We start from the raw sequence: 18,845 nt of genomic DNA, 5'->3' as shown, positions 1-18,845 counted from the left end.
AATCGAGGTCCCACCCTTAATTCGCCGCTTCGCCGTGCACAAGGAAAGAAAACCCTGGTTTGTCTCAGCCAAACATCTGACCTGAGAGAGAGAGAGAGGCAGGAAAGAACATGACTAAGCTGAATGAAGGGACGGGACAGCTGCGTGTAACTCCCATAATACCCCTCTCTTTCTCTCTCTCTGTCTTTCTCTCTTTCTCTCAAAGTAAACGGCATTGATTGGTTGGAAGTTGCATTAGTCCGAAACACTCAAGTCGGGCTGCAAATCAGAACCGGCTCGACTTGTTTGTTCCGTTTCCACGCTCGAAAAGCAACAATTCATTCTCCTCCTGTTTACAATGCAGGAATGCACTAAGTGCGGTGATATAACAGAGTCCATCAGAGCAGCAGCAGCAGCAGCAGCAGCAGCTCTGCAGGAGGACGCACTGTAAAGGCCCCATTACCACCGCCATCACGCACACACACACATGCACGCACACACACATGCATGGTGCCGAGGGGGAGTGAGAGATCTGTGCCTATCGATCGGCCCCCGGCTCGACTGTCGATACTCCCCTTCAAATTCTGACACTAGACAACTAATGGTCTCCGGGGTCAGTGGCAGCCAGACACACGCCCACGGACCAGCCCAGCACCTCTGGGTGTAATGGACACACACACACACACACACATAGACACACACACAGAGAGAGAAAGGGGGCCTATCGATACGTCGATACGTGACGACCTGCATTCACCTGCTGCCTCAGCCGTTTCACCAATCAGCTGCATGTCGAGAGGCCGCGTTCACAATGGACGCTGTGATTTTTCATCCGTCCGCCTCCTGCTGCTCCGCCGCTAATCAGCCTGCACATAGGCAGAGTAGGACACACACACACACACACACACACACACACACACTAGGGCTGTCAGAAATTATCTTTAAAATGAGAACATTCGAATGTGGAAAACCGAAGTTCGAAACGTGTATCTTCTGCAATGACGCAAATTAGCATCGTGCGTCGCCATGTTCGGGGCAGTAAACATGTTGATAAAACGAAATATTGTGTTGTTGTTGTGCGACGTAGAGCTGCAGCTTCAAATTTACGAGCAAAGTTTTCCCACACTACACACACACCTCCTTTTGTTTCGTTTTTATCGATAGATCCCCGGACCACTTGCGACCAGTTGCACCACTACTTATAATGTTTTGATTTCCCTTATTGAACTTTTGTATTGCGTTTGTGAAACTTAAAGAGACACCGAGGAGTTTGCTTTTGGTTATAAAAGAGTCTCATATCAATGTGGATGAATCTTCGTTACTCACTTGTTAATTAATGGGTTCATTTTCGATAAATATATTGTTTTGTCTTTATTATTTAGTGATCGACTCGCCCAGCATTTCCTGGTTTTCTGGTCGCTAGTTGGCATCGTTTATGGTCTGAACTACAGCGGTATTTGATCGTCTTCCAACCTCCGACTTTCATTCTTGATTCATGAAAACATTCTTGGCAAATGTTTTCGCTTTCGTCGGTCTTGTGCCGGTCCAAGCGCGGCCTCGTGGGAAATGTAGTGTGAAAACACTTCCACTTTCCGAAACTCCTCATAGTCACTTTAAATGTGTTGCAAATGTTACTTAACAGATTTGGTTGAAATGCCCTTTGAATATTTAACATAAGAAGCACTAGAAATTCAGATCTGATTTGGGGGAAAGATTGACGACACACACACACACACACACACAGACACAGACGGCCTGTTCTGGTCGTTCTCGCCTGGTTAAACAAGACAGATTTCTGTAACCGTCCATCCGACCGTGGGCCGAGCGTGGGCCGACCTCATGCTCGTTTAGCAGCGGGCTAATGGGGGTTAGCTGTGCTGGTTCGCTGCTCCTCGGCTCTGGTTGCCCTGGAGGCCGCTGTTGTGAAGGTGGGAGGGAGGGGGGAGGAAGGGGAGTAGAGGGGGGGTAACCCTTCCTGATCACACGGGGAAAAGGCCACTTTGCCTGAGGAGAAAGGAAAGGACGTCGGTGTTTGGAGCTGAGGTGACAAAAGAGCTTTTGTAAGATGTAAGTTTACAGCATTAACCCCTTTCTCCTCCCCGCTCCACATGAATAACAAGAAACCACTGTGACAACTCACTGCCCCCGGGGCCACTGTGTTCGATTATGTGCCCCTGTGAGTGTGTGTGTGTGTGTGTGTGTGTGTGTCAGGGGGTTGTGCAGGCAGGACATTTGGCCTCGGGAGTCTTGTGACAGAGCTGACATTCTGGAGAAATGAGAAAGTGGTCAGCTGTTGTCAAAATGCCACAAAGAGGAGGATTTTTCCTACAAAGAGAGGAAGAGCTGCTCGATGCACTTTTTTTTTTTTTTTTCTCGCGCGTCAGTGTCAGAATTAGTGAAGCGGCAGCGGCGGCGGGTTGTCAACATGGATCTCAGGGTGCGGCGTCACCGAGGTGTATGTCTGTGTGTGTCTATGTGTGTGTGTGTGTGTGTGTCTATGTGTGTGTCTGTGTGTGTGTGTGTGTGTGTGTGTGTGTGTGTGTGTGTGTGTGTGCTGACCTGCTGATTGCTATAAACGGGACAAACTGGCAACTGTTGTAAAATTAGATGGAACCAAAAAACAAGAAGGAGCTTCTGCTGCTATTTCTGCACTTCCACCTGTCTGTGCATCTGCGTGCATGAGCGTGTGTGTGTGTGTGTGTGTGTGTGTGTGTGTTGCCTGTTGCCCCCCCGGCCCCCTCCCAACCCCCAACCCCCCCACCTCAATGGGACATCTGTCAGGCAGAGCCACAGTGTCAACACCTGACACACACACACCAATGTAAAACCCTGTCTGTCCGTTGTTGCCCTCGCTTTTTTGACTTTACATCCATTCCTTCATTTTTCTCCCCCTCTCTCTCCCTCCTCCCTCGTTCCAACCTTTTACATCTCCTCTCTCTGACAGTTTGTGACTCTCCCTCCCTCCCTCCTCTCCTCTCCTCCCCCCTGGGGGGCATCCATCACTTCAGATGAGCATCGTATGTGACAGGGCAGCTTTGTCTTTTTTTAAGCCATTAGTAGCTCTGCTCTCTCCTCCATTTTTTTTTTTACCTTTTATTCTTCTTCTCTCAACATCTTTTTTTCACATCTGCAAAAAAAACAAAACAAACTCTGCATCAATCTACATAACAAACAAAGACAGGGAATAATTGTGTCGAGTGTAAACACACACACTGCAAAAACTCAAAATCTTTCCAAGAATATTTGTCTTATTTCTTGTCAAAATGTCTCATTTCTAGTCAAAACTAATCTCTCTCCACTTAAAATAAGACTCATCACCTAAATATTAACTTGTTTTTAGATCATTTTCACTTGTTTCAAACATATTTTCACTTGAAATAAGTAGAAAAATCTGCCAGTGAAAGCAGTTTTGTTGCGCTTGTAGGAAGAAAATCTTGCTCCATTATCAAATTTTTCTACTTATTTCAAGTGAAATATCCTTGAAAGAAGTAAAAAGTGTCTAAAAACAAGCTACTTTTTATGTGATGAGTCTTATTTTAAGTAGAATGAGGTTTGTTTTGACTAGAAATGACATTTTGACTAGAAATGGGACAAATATTCTTGGTAAGATATTTGAGTTTTTGCAGTGCAACAGTGCTGATGACAGTGGCGTTCGGTTTCTGTAATGAAGAGATGCTGGTGATAAGTGTGTAAGTGTGTGTGTGTGTGTGTGTGTGTGAGAGGTAAAAAGCTACAGGTAAGAAAGATTTAATGAGATTTTTCCACTCTGGAGGGATGGTGTGTGTGTTTGGCCGTGGACTTTCCCTCCTCCCTCTTCATGGCCCAGTGTAATTCTCCCTGCTCCGTACTCCCCCACAGTAAACTGTCAGGCCTAATACAGGCAGGAATGTCCAGTCACCTGCTCCTAAAATGCAACAGCCCCGTGCTACACTAACCTAATATAGACCTGCATGACACAGGCAGGTTGGATAACACCGTTATTGCTCATTGCATATATTTAAACACACACCTCAGCTGCTGGGCTGCCGCGGCAACCAGGACGACGACGGTGACGGGAAACCAAACCCATGCTACACATTCATATGACATGATTAGATCACATTTAGATCTTCTAGTCCAGCTCTGTTTGTCCATAAAGAATGCATCATATTATATTATAACATGTAGATCTGATTTTAAACTAATGCAACTTACTGCACAGACCAACTGGAAACTTTTAAAGCACCTCGGCCTTCAGCTTTTATACACATACGATGCTATTGTGTGTTTTTCTGGTTGCACATTACATTATTATATACATTATATCTTTACAAATGCATGCACTTAAAATGTGCATAGCTTCTTATTTATTTATTTTTCTTATATGTTCTTTATATGGTATGATTTGTTATTTTTCTTATCTTAAAGAAAACATCTTATTTGCTTGTTTAAACTGAACCAATCAAATCTAGTATCAAGCCAAGATAAAGCCGACATAAAGCCGACATAAAGCCGGTATAACGCCGTCATTGTGGCTAACTTGCAGGAGTTCAGGAGTCAGACATGTGACCTGTAGCTCATCAGCTTTGACCTCCATGTTTGATGCAGAACAGCCAGGTGGATTAAAGGTGCAGCACGCAGAGCTGAATCAACAGTTCGTCCTGATAAACTCCGACCTGCTTCCGTGCTGATGTCGAGCTGCGTCATCGAAAGCAGAGTCAGATAAAAAAAAAAAGCAAAACGAGCTCAGTGATGAAGTTCGATGCGACTGATGTAAGTGACTGCATTTATAAACGGGCTGGATATACCTCCAGGCGCTCGCTCTAATAATACCCTCAGTCAGAGTGTCAGGCCTGGACGCAAACTGGGCAGAGAGGTGGGGGGGGGCAAGAGGGGCGGGAGGGCAACCTTCACATGGCATCAGTGGGAGACTGTGGGCTGAATGCAGTCTGACAGCAGAGGTGGAAGGGACGTTTCATCTCGCTCTCTGAGACCTGACGGAGACTAAAGCTGCATTAGTTTGTGTTTTAAAGTGGAGACAGAAGGGAAACAACTGTTTATCCAGGTGTGTAGCAGCAGCAGCAGAGACACAAACACTGAGGTGACACAGGAAATGCTGTTGTCGTCGTTGTGGTTTGGTGATTTCCATTTGCAAATAACATGAGAGCAAACACACACACACACACACACGGCTCAGTTTGTATGATACTGTAGATGTATTTGTAGATGATCTCACAGCTCTTTACAGGGGGGGGGGTCACGACCTTGCACAGTTACAGGTCGACCAGAGCGTTTAATTGGACGAGTGTCCTTGTCCCGCTTTACAATCACAGGAAGGAGAATCGGTTTATTGACGTCGCGTCTGTCCGACTGTACGATAGATAGATAGGTGACGATGCAACGACTCCCAGCTCGTTAGCGTCGGACGTTTTTACGCCTGAGTTATTACATCAAATTGAATTTCAAGGATAGATTTGATTCCCAATTTGACTTTTCAGACTCAAAACGTCCGATTTCAGTCGGATTAACATGTTTTTATGTGAATTTAAAAGTCTAGTTTTAGTCTGAACCAACACAACATCATGTTAAAGTTCTGACAGACAGAGACAGAGAGAGAGAGAGAAACACCTGGTGACAGCAGGGGAGGAAAAATAACATAATTAAAAAAAACAACTCCCTTTTTAACAGGAAGAAACCTGAGGGTGGGAGGGGGGAGGAGGGGAAATAATAACAGTCATACCCACAGGTGATCGAGGTGAGGTCACATCTGCTGTCAGTCGCTTATAACATAAAACTAATACTAGTAGTAGATTGATAAATAGTAGAAATATACTAATAGTTGGATTAGAAAACATCACAGTACAGAATATTAGTCTTTTTATGGTTTTAAAGATAAAAAACGATTAAAAACTACAAAATAATGAGCATTTACTCATCTATTTCCTCAGCTCTCATGTTTTCAGGTAACGTCGAAATGTTTCACATGTAAAAACAAACGAACAACTAGTTTTTTATGGTTTTTAAAGATGAAAAAAACATAAAAAACTACAAAATAATGAACAGTAACAACAACACAACCTGTAATAAATCAATTTCTAATCATATTTGACTTCAACAAAACTCTTCCAAACAGTTCAATAGAAAACAAAAGATTAAAAAAACGGCTCATGTGACAGATTCGATTCTCCGTCCAGTCTCAACCAGAAGTGGCAGAAATGATCTGAGCTGAATTAATAAATTTCATTTCATTTCATTTCATAACCTTTATTTAATATATTGAGGAGTAACCATTTACAATATAGCCAAGATGAAACATATAAGGACAGAAGACAAGACATTTGAAACATACAAAAGCATTACAGAATACCAGAATTTAAAGGTGACTATAGGGTAAATTGAAACATAGTTAAAAGCACGAGCAGTTAGAGGTCAAATAAGATGTAGTTATGGTTTTAAATTGTCCTGTTGATAAAAGTGAGGTAAGTTTCAAATGATTTTGCATAGTAATGAAAGAAAGTAGAAGTGAGTGTTTTAGAAGAAGAGGAGTAGAGCTCCAAACAGAGCAGAGCAGGAGGAAGCTGCAGGTTTTCTTTCTACAATCAACAGCAGATGTTTCCTCCCCCCCCCCCCCCACCCCACCCCACCCCTCACCTTCTGTACCCCCCCCCCCCGGTCACCTGCCTGAGTTTTCAGGGAGGGGAGGGGGGAGGAGAGAGGTCGTTCTCTCACCTCAGACCTGCTGAGTGTTTGAGACCTGGTCCAGGCCTCTTCACTGATCCAGGGTCAGATAGCCTGAGTGGGCAGCAGCTGTGTGTGCGTGTATGTGTGTGTGCATGCGTGCGTGTGTGTGTGTGTGTGTGTGTGTGTGTGCGTGTGTGTGTGTGTGTGGCTCATCTAATAGTTCATCATGTCCTTCTCCTTCTTGTGTGATGGAGGTCATGTGACCAGCTGTAACCATTAAGAGCCGTCCACATACCACGCATGCCTTTGGATGGCTTAACAACATGCAACACACACACACCTACAGACACACACATGCAAACACACACACACACACACACACACACACACATGCAAACACACACACACACACACACACACACACACACACACACACACACATGCAAACACACACACACACACACACACACACACTCCTTGCCCTCACTTAGGTGTACCAGAGTTATTACCTTGGATGGGTCTGTCTCACCTCCAACATAAACACGGGTTTGGAGACTAGTGTAAACTTGGTGGCCAGGGCATTGCTGTGAATGTGTGTGTCTCTCTGTGAATGTGTGTGTGTGTGTGTGGTGTGATCACACCCTACCAGCCCACCTGGCCTTATTTAGAAGAGCTGAGAGGAGCCAGAGGCAGCAGCAGTGTGTGTGTGTGTGTGTGTGTGGCTCATTAACCGTGCAGAGAAACACCGACTCGTACCCGGAGCTGCAGTCGCTCTATTGTCTGGGTGTCGCTGTCGTTGTCGTCGTAGCAACTTCCACTTACATACTGTATATATATCTTTATAGCAAGACATAACACAACAACAGACACACAACACAACAGACAATAAAAGAGAATAGAGCTAAAACAGAGAGATGGGGATTTACATCATTACCCTTCAAATTAAAAGCCCTATAGCCTTTCATATACAGTTCAGTCATATTGATTTTGACTTAATTTTGACAAGACACGGCTCCAAATGTTGTTTTTTTTTCCTGCGACCAATCGACCAATGAGATTTTGGTCGGCTAAATTGTATTGTATTATAATTGCATAACTATTGTAAAGCGCATTGAGTTTGCCCTGTGCATGAAATGCGCTTTATAAATTAAATTGAATTGAATTGCAGCCCTAGTTAGTGTTTGCTATCAAAATCTCTTCTTTTTTTAACCTTAATAAAATTCGAATTGAATCGAATCGTGGGTCAGAAATCGAGATACGAATCGAATCGTGACTTCGGTGTATCGTTACAGGCCTAGTCTCCAGAACAGAGACTGATACCTGGTGGAACTATAGTTGCTGTGGATCAAACTGTTGTTATCTATCTGGTTTTCTGAGGCATCAAACCGACACATACATCTATACATCAGGTTTCTGAGTACAGCGTTAAAGGTGTTGACACGTGCATTTACAAACATTTCACTCGCACTCAGCCATCAAGGTCGTTTAAGTAAGATTCTTAATGCGTCGTTATACACAACCTGTAATGTTTTCATGCTTGCTTTCTTGTAGTTAACCCACAGGTATGAAATGTACAGCAGTGAACAGTACAGATCCTCCTTGATGATAAAAACCAGTTTAATGTCGGAGGTTTGAGTCGTTTTCTCTCCGAGGTGCAGTTAAACTCTTCTTCTTCCTGGCGCTCATTAACCCCCCCCTCCCCACCACCCGCTCCTTTTTCCTTTTTTCTTTTTTCTTTAACACTTCCAAGTGTCATCATGCAGATTAAGAGAACAATAGCCTCCATTAGCATTAGTGTTATCATGGAAAGTGCTCATCAGATAGAAGCAGAGGGGAGAGGGGGGGGGGGACCAGGTGACCCATGGTGGTCTATTAGCAGCAGCACGTGTTAAAACCTCGATCAGCATCATTAAGGAAGACAAGAGCTCATTGTGCAGCAGCAGCAGCAGCTCAGTCACCTCCACAGGTTGTTGTTGTTGAAACGAGCTCCTTTTTCCCCTTTTTTCTTTGTGATTCAAACAACCAGAAGAAGCAGAAGAAATAGGAGGAAAAAGGAGAAGAAAGCTCTCGGGGCGGCTCGGGGGCTATTTTTACCTCCATACTGTGCGTCTGCTTTTTTCAGAACAATGACTAAGAGTCATTTGGGGAGTTTTCAGAGCCGTGTCTCTGTGCAGGATATGACTGTGACTGGTGTGACTGGTGTGACTGGTGGTGGTGTGGTCTCCTGAGACCTGCAGCAGAGAAAACACCGTAATGTGTCACAGCTACACCAGTTAACAGCTCGGTTTTCTTCAGATGTGAGTGGTTTTTATCAGGGTCAACACCACCAACACCATCATCATCATCATCATCATCACTGCTGCTGTGAACGAGCTAACGGTGAAAAAAAAAAAAGAAAATCCCCAATTCTTTTGTTTTGTTATCGGCACTCGAGTTGACCTTCCTGGCTCTGTGGGAGGAAGGCCGTTGTTTTAACAAAACCAGCGGCGTTTACCTCAGAGCTGAATGAGGCGCCTCACCTTGAGACGTACATACTTGAGGTTTTGAATGGCACGGCTTTGTTTTTACATTGGGGTTGGATTTTTTCTTTCTTTCTTTTTTTTTTTTGTAGTGGTTGGCTTCCATGAGAAAATGGCACTGCAGAGCGGCGAGGGCAGACTCTGTGACGGCAAGGAGCCTGTGTGCTCTTTGAGGATGCCTGTGGTAGTTTTCACCGCCGCCTGCCCGGCCCTGAGCTCCAAATGAGATAAGTGGTGTACCTCAGCGAGAGGAGAGGAGAGGAGAGGAGAGAGAAGGAGAGAGAGGGAGCTGCAAACCGAGGCTAAATATAGAGACACAAGAGAGAGAGAGAGAGAGAAGGGGGCAGACAAAAGAGTCGCTGCTGCTGCTCTCGATGAGTCAATCTGTCTAATCACAAGCAGCAGCAGCAGCGGCGGCAGCAGCAGTCGACCTCAGAAGACGTGTCAGTCAGAAATTAGTCGCAGGGACAAGAAACGCCGTCCTTTGATCTGTCTCTTTAAGAGCCAAACTGGGAGAAAAGTGTTTTGGTTGGACATTCCTCACATACCACCTACTACGTGTTCTGGTATGGAGCCGGGCCGGCCGGGCCAAGGCGGCCTATAGCTACGTCTCAGGTTCCTCACAAGACAAGACAAGACAACACAAGACGTCCTTAAAGCTAATGAATCAAGATAAAAGCCTATTTTCAGACGCTAATGTGTTTGTTCGCAGGAGTTTATATATGTTTTCCCCCCTCCTCCTGCTCCTCCTCCTCCTCCTGTCCCAAAGCATTACAGTTATTAAACCAGTCACTCACTCACACCTTGAAGGCCTCAGAGCACAGAGATAGCTACGGCTCGCTCCCACCGAGGCTGAGATACCGTCTGCCATGGAAAAAGCACAAACCAGCGCCACCGTGACCCGGTGTCGTCGCAGCGACTTGAAGTTCCTGAAATGTTCATTAATCAGGACGAAAGAGGGGGAAGGGATGGGGGGTGAGTTAGAGGGGAGATGGGGGGTTCGGATGACACGAGAGTCTGGAATAAGTGTCGGGGAGTTTGGTAGAGAAAGGAGCCAGCGTTCAGCAGATCTGTCGAGGATTACGTCGCGCCCCGTTTTTAGGAGTAATTGATACGGCGCGGCAGGTGTCATAACAACACAACACACATCCCTGTCTGACACCGCAGCAGCAGTAAAGGAGGAGGAAGAAGGAGGAGAAGGAGGAGAAGTGTGGCTGACATGAGACTGTCTTGTGTCTGGAGCAGGAGACTCCACAGATATGAGACGGTCACATGGTCGGCCTGTTTGCAAACATCAGGATTAGAGAGTTAATGCTTCCCTCATCTATCAGTTAATCAATCAATCAGTCAATCAATCAGTCAAACTTCCTTTACAGAGCATGTTTCATCATGCAGAAAGAAGCAGCACAAAGAAACTCTGTCTAACAAATTGAAGTGAGGAGTTCAGTTGTTTAGTTTATGTCGGTCTTGACATGGCACCTCATAGAAATTACAGCTCAACATAAAAACAGCAGCAGCTAGATAAAGTGACAAAACAGAAAATACGCAAATCAAACAATTAAAGTAAATAAAGAAAGTGTAGAATAGACATTTAGACTGAAAAGGTGTAGGCTGAAACTGTAGCCTATACCCTGTTACAAATAAGGTTATATTAAAAACTATACAATCTTTATGTCTCTACTGTTTCTAAAGTCAAAAAAGAAGAATTAAGAAAAAGGAAAAAGCTGTAGCCTACAGCATAGCAGGCACCACAGTTCATTGCTCTAATTTACATGAATTGATCATCCCACTTCCATTAATGAGGTTATGGTGATGCATTCTCCAGATTATTCCATAGATTGACGTCTGTTGTTTAGTCTTGGTTCTGAGGAAACACAAGAGAAAAGATAAAAATAAGACAGAAGTATAGAAGTAGAAAGAGATAAGCATCAAATAATAAAGAATAAAAAAATAAAAATGAGTTAAAATCCTGTGATACGTGGAAACTTTTGAGCTTTGACCCAGTTTGCTGCTGCATGTTTCGGAGCGTGACTGACCACCATGTGACCCGGGGGTCCCGTTATTTTCTCAGGTGTTGGAGGAACCTACAACCTACGTTAGAAAGAAAGAAAGCAAACTTTTTCAGAAGTGAGCTCTTCACTTCCTCCACCTACCACTGCTCCCTCCTTCTCTCTCTCTCTCTGAAGCGTAGGAGTCGTCCTCCTGTTGTGTGCTAGCATGCTAGCGCTAACGAGGCCAGCTGTCCAAACGCAGCAACTTTGTTGACGCGAGGTGTTACATCTACACACACTTTTTTGTTTCAACACCGCCGACCATTTGGCACAGGAAGAACCGTCAGCGTCTCCTCTCTCTCTCTGACTCTCTGACTGTCTTCTCTCTCTTTTTCTTTAACTTCTTCTCTTTTTTCTCTTCGTTGCCACCTCCCGCATTGATTTTTCTCTCCACAGCTTCATAGTCGATCATTTTCTCTTGACACCGCCGGCTCACACTGTTGCCTTTTTGTAATCGCTGACCTCAGCTCCACACCTGAGTGGCTGCAGCGGCTTCTCAGTCTCCAGCTAACATCACCTGGTGCAGAACTGGACTGTAAACCACATTATAATTTAATAATATTTTTTTAAAACAGTGTGTCATCCTGGAGAACTACAACAAAAACAAAAACAACATGGCGGCTTCGCTCCATCGCCATGTTAAAGGGATAGTTCAACATTTTGGCAAATTGGTCCATTGCTATTGCTATTTTTAGAACGGCGGAGCAGAGCCACGAGCTGCTCAGAGCTACGCTACGGAGGCTAATGGGATTTTTTGGGTTTTCCTCATCATACTCATCAAATACACAATCCAACAACTCCACAACGCTCTGGTGGACAAGTTGTGACCTGCACATTCACCACACTATGAGATAATAACACAACGTTACAAGACAGAGTTGTTTTAGAGGGAAATTCATGCAAAACCGCTGATGCGTGTTCCCGTCGGGTGCAGTTTTTCAGCAAGCAGTCTCTGTATTTCCCTCTAAAACAACTCTGTCTGGTAACGTTGTGTTATTATCTCATAGCGTGGTGAATGTGCAGGTCACAACTTGTCCACCAGAGCGTTGTGGAGTTGTTGGATTGTGTATTTGATGAGGGAAACCAAGAAATCCCATGAGCCTCCGTAGCGTAGCTCTGAGCAGCTCGCGGCTCTGCTCCACCGTTCTAAAAATAGCTTGCACCGACAATTAAAGGAACAAACATACTCCTTAGACTATAAAGATTATGACAATAGGCCAATTTGCCAAAAATGTTGAACGATCCCTTTAAAGAAAAGAAAAAAAAACACAGTGTGAAGAGGTTGAGATGGAAAAGCTCTGCTGATGAACCCCGGTAGGATTTCGCAGCTGCAGCGTCGACCCCCCGTGTACGACTCGCCAGATAACACAGCTTCTCCTCTTCCTCCTCCTCCTCCTCCTCCTCTTCCTCATACCTTTCATCCCTCCGCCCCCACACCTCCCTCCCTCCCTCCCTCCCTCCCCTCCCCTCCTCTCCTGAACCTCTGCACGTCTACCGAGTCTGTACGAAAAACACAACACCGACCGACCGGTTGTAATGACCCAGCGTGTATAGACAAAGACAAGAGACCTCACCAAAACAATTCTCATTGATTGAAACAGATCCACCTCCTCCTCTTCCTCCTCTTCCTCCTCCTCCTCCTCCTCTACCTCCAACTCTGACAAAAAAAACCAACCAAAAAACATTAGCAGCCACTTCAGAAAGAGGTGGGCGAGTGGGTGAGGTTGAGGCGGGGTGGGTGGGTGGGTGGGTGGGGGAGAGGAGAAGAGGAGAAGATAAAAAAAAAACAGAAAAAGGAAGAAAGAAAACGTTCAGGTGCTTTGTACTGGCAGTGCATATTCAGCGTAGTAGTGAATGCAGGTGGTGTGTTGTTGCCGTGTGTGTGTGTTTCTGTGTGTGTGTGTGTCTGTGTGTGTGTGTGTGTGTTTCTGTGTGTGTGTGTGTGTGAAGCCTCGGCCCTCTGCTGCTGACGGAGCTGCTCTCACTGGAGAATTGATTTGGCCTCCGAGAGGATCTGTAGCCGCCTGAGAGGAGCGGAGGGAGGGAGGGAGAGGGAGAGGGAGAGTGGGTGGAAGTAACACAGGTGGAATTGAGAGATGGAGGAGCAGGGTGGAAATGAGAAGACACACACACACAGACACACACACACACACACAGACACAGACACACACACACAAGGCTGTGGAGAAGAAGACAGTCGGTCAGGAAAATTTACTCCCTGTAATAACCCTCTCTGTAGGTCGGCTGTCTCTGTGTCTCCTGGCTCCTTCAGCCCATAACACAACCGACCGGGTCACAGCAGCGACTCCCACACACACACACATGCACACACACATGCACACACATATACACACACATATACACACACACACTTCAGCCGGCAGTCTAATGATCTCACACACCGGTTCTGTCGGCGTCTAAAGTGTGAATTTTCTCAGTTTTCCTGCAGCACGACGAGTCGACGCCGCCGTTGTTTCCAAATCTCCAACGTTCGAACCCCGACCTCAGACCTCAGATCGTCCGTTTATTCCCTGAACGATCTTCTCTTTTTCTTCTTCGTTCTTTAAGGAGTTTTCTGAGAAATGTCTGTGTGCAGTAAAACCACTGAAGCACATAATATAGCTACACCTGGCCTGTGTGTGGCGCTGTGATGCTACACACACACACACATAAACAGCAAAAACAAAGAATAAGAACTGTTATAATATTACCAGTGTTGGGCAGTAGCGGCGTTACAAGTAGCGACGTTACTAGTTTAACTACATTTCTCAGTAGCGTGGTCGTAACGTCGCTCTTTTCTACATCAAATAGCTTTTCAGTAGTGAAGCTACTTTCGTGGCCGTATAGCGCGGTAGCGTCCACAGAAGCTACAATTTCCCAGGCATTTCTAAACCTTAAACGCATCTCTCACGTCACGTAGCCTACGTACCCTACGTATCCATACGTGCCTACCTATCCTCCTGCTGATGCCCGCCCTAAGGTGCCCAGAATGGATGCAGCCGGGATGGAGAGTGCAGAGACAGCAGAGGAGGGGGAAAATACAGAGGCGTCACCCTGGCCATACCTCAACCAGTTCATGACTCTTATTGAGTCCACACAAACCACTCACACTTTCCAGTGTCTACTGTGCGGCCCGAAAAAGAAACTACTATCGACGTCCAAGACGTCAAACACCAATTTAAGAACACACATACAGGTAAGCCATCACAACTTCAACAGTTAACATAGCAGATAGCATAGCAACCGTCGTTCAGCAGCAAAAGAATAACAGTGTGTGTGTGTATGCGTGTGTATGCGTGTGCGTGCATGCACGCGTGTGTGTGCGTGCGTGCGTGTTGTGCGCGTGTGAGCAGCTAACTAGCATAGCAACCGTCCTTTAGCAGCAAAAGAATAACTTGAACGTTAGGCAGGGAGAGGTAAGAAAAATGAGAAGACAGGAGAAGCTGAAAATATAACTTTAGTGTATGTTACTCAGAAATATTACCTGTGCAGGTTTTTTTCTCTACAAAATAAAATTGTTGTGGTCAATTTAGGATAATTTGATATTTGTGTAGTTAGAGAAGCAGACACAGAATGGGGGCTAATAGATAGCCTATAGGATCCATAGCAAGACTACCTTATTAATACAAAGGGAAATAAACGGGTTGTACGTACATAACATTCAAAACACAAAACAATGAGGTAGATAAAAGAAAAAAAATGCAAGTCAAGACTGAATTACAATGACTAATTAGAATTACACAAACTGAAAAATAAAGCTACATTTAAGAACGATGACCAGTTTTGCAACTATTATACATTATTTATGTTCAGTTATGTTAATAATGTTGCAGTGGTAGTAAGACACATGATTATCCAAAGATTTTAAAATAAAGTTTTCATTTATACCTGAATAGTAACGTTACAACATTTGAAAATTTTGTTTTTCTTTTACAGAGACTCCACTCAGCTAATGTTGCCGCCCTGGAAATGGCACGCAAGAGCGCACGTGAGTGTGCCAAGAAGAGGAGTGCACCAATGGATGCGGAACACCCTGTCCCTGCCAAACAAGGCAGTGTGGCTCAGTTTTTCAGGGGCGGTAATCCCTCCGTAACCCAAGAGCGATTTGACAAATTGATCTTAAACTTCATAATTCAAGGGATGCATCCACTACATACAGTGGATAGACCAGAGTATAGGGATTTATTCCGTGAAATTTTACCATCAAGACAGTTGATTTCAAGAAGAACATTGGGAAGAATGCTTGATGAGGAGTATTCCTCAATGAAAAGCGCTCTGATTGAGACTTTGGCCAAACAAAACCATGTATGCACCACTACAGATGCATGGTCCTGTAACAACCGAAGCTACCTTGGAGTGACCATCCACTGGATTAACCAAGAAACATTAAGCATCTCCTCTGGGGCCTTAGCTTGTCGCAGGATCATAGGTCGCCACACACATGATGTTTTAGCTGAAATGGTTGAGGATGTGCACAGAGATTTCAACATAAAAGACAAAGTGACTGTCACAACCACAGATAATGGTTCAAATTTCGTGAAGGCTTTCAGTGTCTTTGCAGAAGTTCAAAGAACCATCCAAGAGACAGAAGAAGATGATGATGATGAGGAAGAGGAGGGACATCCTGTCTTCATAAATGTTTCAGACATGCTAAAAGAAACTGAGGAAGACTACAGTCTCCCACCTCATCAGCGGTGCGCCTGCCACACCCTTAACCTGGTTGCCACAAAAGACATTGAGGATGCTTTGACCCAGTCAGAATCCTTCAAAAAAATATCAAGATCAACAATCAGCAAATGCCAGGCACTATGGAACAAGCAAAACAGGAGCACACAAGCTTCCGACACCATCAAAGACAAGCTAGGTTGCCAGCTGATAGTTCCTAGTCCAACAAGATGGAACTCCACTTACCATGCCATGGAGCGCTTGAGTACCTGTATCCTGACAAAGGAACAAGACCTTCATGAAACCTGTGAGAAGCTTCAGGTTCCTCGCTTCAAAGCAGCAGAACTCACCTTCATACAGGAGTATGTTAAGGTAAATATTTCCTTGAGTTTGAGATTTACATGGAGTGACTAGTGTCTGGTGATGTAATCCATGTGTCTGTGTAAAGATAAAGGCAACTACATACCTATCAGTAAGCTTATTAGTGCAGTGATTTTTTTTTTTTTTTAACACCAGGCTATTAACTGAATATTTAACAACTACTACTATTAGGATGATGATGCTTATGAATAATAATAATAACACTGATGATGATGATGATGTTTATTTATCTAAGTAATTTTCTTTTTTTTCTGTATATCTTTCAGGTTATGGGACCCCTGGCCAAGGCCCTTGATATTTTGCAGTCCGACAGAATGGCCTACGCAGGTGTTTTGGTGCCGACAATCTCGGTTCTTCTTGAGAGGATGCAACAGATGAATGAGACGAACCTACACCACTGTAAGCCCCTGGTAGATGCCATCATCAAGGGGGTGAAGCGGAGGTTTGAGTACATTTTTCAAGAACCAAGGTTGCTGAAAGCCTCAGCGAGTCATCCCAAATTCAGATTGGCCTACATCCCCACTGAGAAGAAGCCCGGTATACTGTCGGACCTGAAAAACGAAGTAAACCTGCTTCAAACTCAATCTGCAGGTGATCACATGCAGGATGAGGATCCAAATGATGACAATGATGAAGTCACTGAATACTTCCCATCCTTGAGAACAAGAACAGCTCTAAATGAACTAGACAGCTACTTGCAATCAACTGAAACCAACCTTGTCAATACATTCCAAAACCTGCCAACGATGAAGAAGATCTTCGTCAAGTACAACACAGGAGTCCCTGCTAGTGCAGCTTGTGAACGACTCTTTAGTGTAGGGAAAGACATTTTCAGACCAAAGAGAAACCGCCTCTCTGATGGCAATTTTGAAAAGCTTCTGTTGTGTCGTGTCAACAAGCACCTGCTGTAAGCAAGATCAGGATGATGGCCTTTGTATCTTTTAAAATTGTTCTTGTTCTCGTTCCATTAAGAGAAATAGATTTATCTCTCTCTCTCAAACACACACAGGCACACATTTTGTTCTGCCAGTGCAGTGGACATGATTTTTTGCCAAGCTGTTTCTGTTTGGAGTAGGTCTTGATAATTTTGCTCCTGTGGTTTGAACAAAGTTACTGAGGTCATTTATACCTAAATTATCAGAAATCACACAGACACACACACACACCACCTGTTGTTTTGTGGTGATTATGTGAGTATAATAAACAATTTAACTGATCTGATCTGTTTGTCTCACAGTTTCATTGATCACTAGATAGCAATGACTTGGAATGAAGTTCATTCGATGTTAAAAAAAAAAAAAAGAAGCTTTGATGTAGCTAAGCTACTTTTGTCATTTTATTGTAGCGTAGCTTGCTACATTTCTCTGGTGGGTAGCTTCAGTGTAGTGAAGCTTCATTTCATGTAGAGTAACTTGTAGCTTAGCTCACTACATTTTCCAAGTAGCTTGCCCAACACTGAATATTACGATTTAAAGGTATAATATGTAGGAATTCCCCCCATCTAGCGGTGCGGTTGCATATCGGATCGTATTCTTGATGTTGCATTCACGTGAAAACTGGCAGACGTCAGACAGACAACAGACGCTGCATGTAACAGGATAAACAAGCGTCTATGTAAACAATACAGGCGTGACAATATGTTGTCATGGTGATGTGGTATTGTTTTACCGTCTTTTTCTCTGGTGGAGTAAAATGACATCCGGTTGGTTTGCCGCTGACGGCCGTCTGCCTGACTGCACCTGAATGCAACACCAGTGCCTCCGTCCTTCCTCACACTACACAGTGGTGACAGTTTTAACAGGCCGAGCCCACAGCTCCGCTCAGTTTCCGTGGTTACCTACGGTCACGCTGCCACTCAACGTTAAAAAAAATGGCGATGCAACATGGCCGCCTCGGTTCGGTGCGTCGCCCACTTATGTATTTGTAACGACTTGTAACAACTCATTCTAAGGAACCAGGAAGCTTTCATTTGTATGCAGCTGTGATTCCACTTCAGTGAAATACAGATTTATGAAAGACAGATTTGATTTTTGCTAATAAAAAGCCAAATAAGTTACACACTGGGGCTTAAATGGTTGTGTTTCATGCAGAGTCGTCCGCCATTGTTGTTGTCGTTGTTGCTAGGTGACGCCTAGCAGTGTGGCTCAGGTTGCAGGTTAGCTACAGTATGACATCATCGTCTCACAAATGGTGCGTTTTGGTTGGCTACATGGAAACACTACGACTCTGCGGTCTGTTTCCAAAAGAAAAGGAAGAAAAAAAATTCACAGTTTCCATGTGGACGAAATGATAAATATTGCAGATTTTCCTGAAGCTGTTTCCATGTGAACGGCTGGTGGTGGTGGCGGTGGTGATGCCTTCACTGTCTCATCCTCCCGCTGCTTTAACGACCTCTCCTCATGGGGATCGTTTAAGATTCATCTAATCAGCTGAAGTTGGACCATGATGTATTTAATTGGTGTTTCCCGCTTACAACCCTCCTCACTCCTCCTCCTCCTCTTCCTCTTCCTCCTTCTTCCAACCCGTTCGCTCCCTTTTAATAGTTTTGACATTTATATTTAACCTCCCTGACTCGTGGCCTTTCACATCC

The 18,845-nt window shown here is 44.5% G+C and overlaps 2 protein-coding genes across 2 annotated transcripts in view; both read left to right on the top strand.

Moving 5' to 3' along the window:
- The window catches only part of zeb1b (zinc finger E-box binding homeobox 1b), a 72,808-nt gene that overhangs the window by 29,184 nt on the left and 24,779 nt on the right, over positions 1 to 18,845 (top strand). The gene's annotated exons all lie outside the window — the stretch shown is intronic.
- Positions 15,668 to 17,166, top strand: LOC146966209 (zinc finger BED domain-containing protein 4-like). Its single transcript, XM_085763955.1, has 2 exons — positions 15,668 to 16,246; positions 16,522 to 17,166. Exons 1-2 carry the CDS (start codon positions 15,668 to 15,670, stop codon positions 17,164 to 17,166), a joined length of 1,224 nt encoding a protein of 407 aa, XP_085620081.1.

This window comes from Trachurus japonicus, chromosome 20 (genome assembly GCF_045865225.1).
Source record: "Trachurus japonicus isolate A0001 chromosome 20, Traja_1.0".
Taxonomy (NCBI): domain Eukaryota; kingdom Metazoa; phylum Chordata; class Actinopteri; order Carangiformes; family Carangidae; genus Trachurus; species Trachurus japonicus.
This window is presented reverse-complemented; position numbering and strand designations above follow the sequence as displayed.

Bases quoted from the DNA above. Each gene is read 5' to 3' on its own strand.
- LOC146966209 (XM_085763955.1), top strand. From the start codon at position 15,668: ATGGTTGAGGATGTGCACAGAGATTTCAACATAAAAGACAAAGTGACT. The intron at 16,247-16,521 runs GTAAATATTTCC...TATATCTTTCAG, and splicing joins TCATACAGGAGTATGTTAAG to GTTATGGGACCCCTGGCCAA.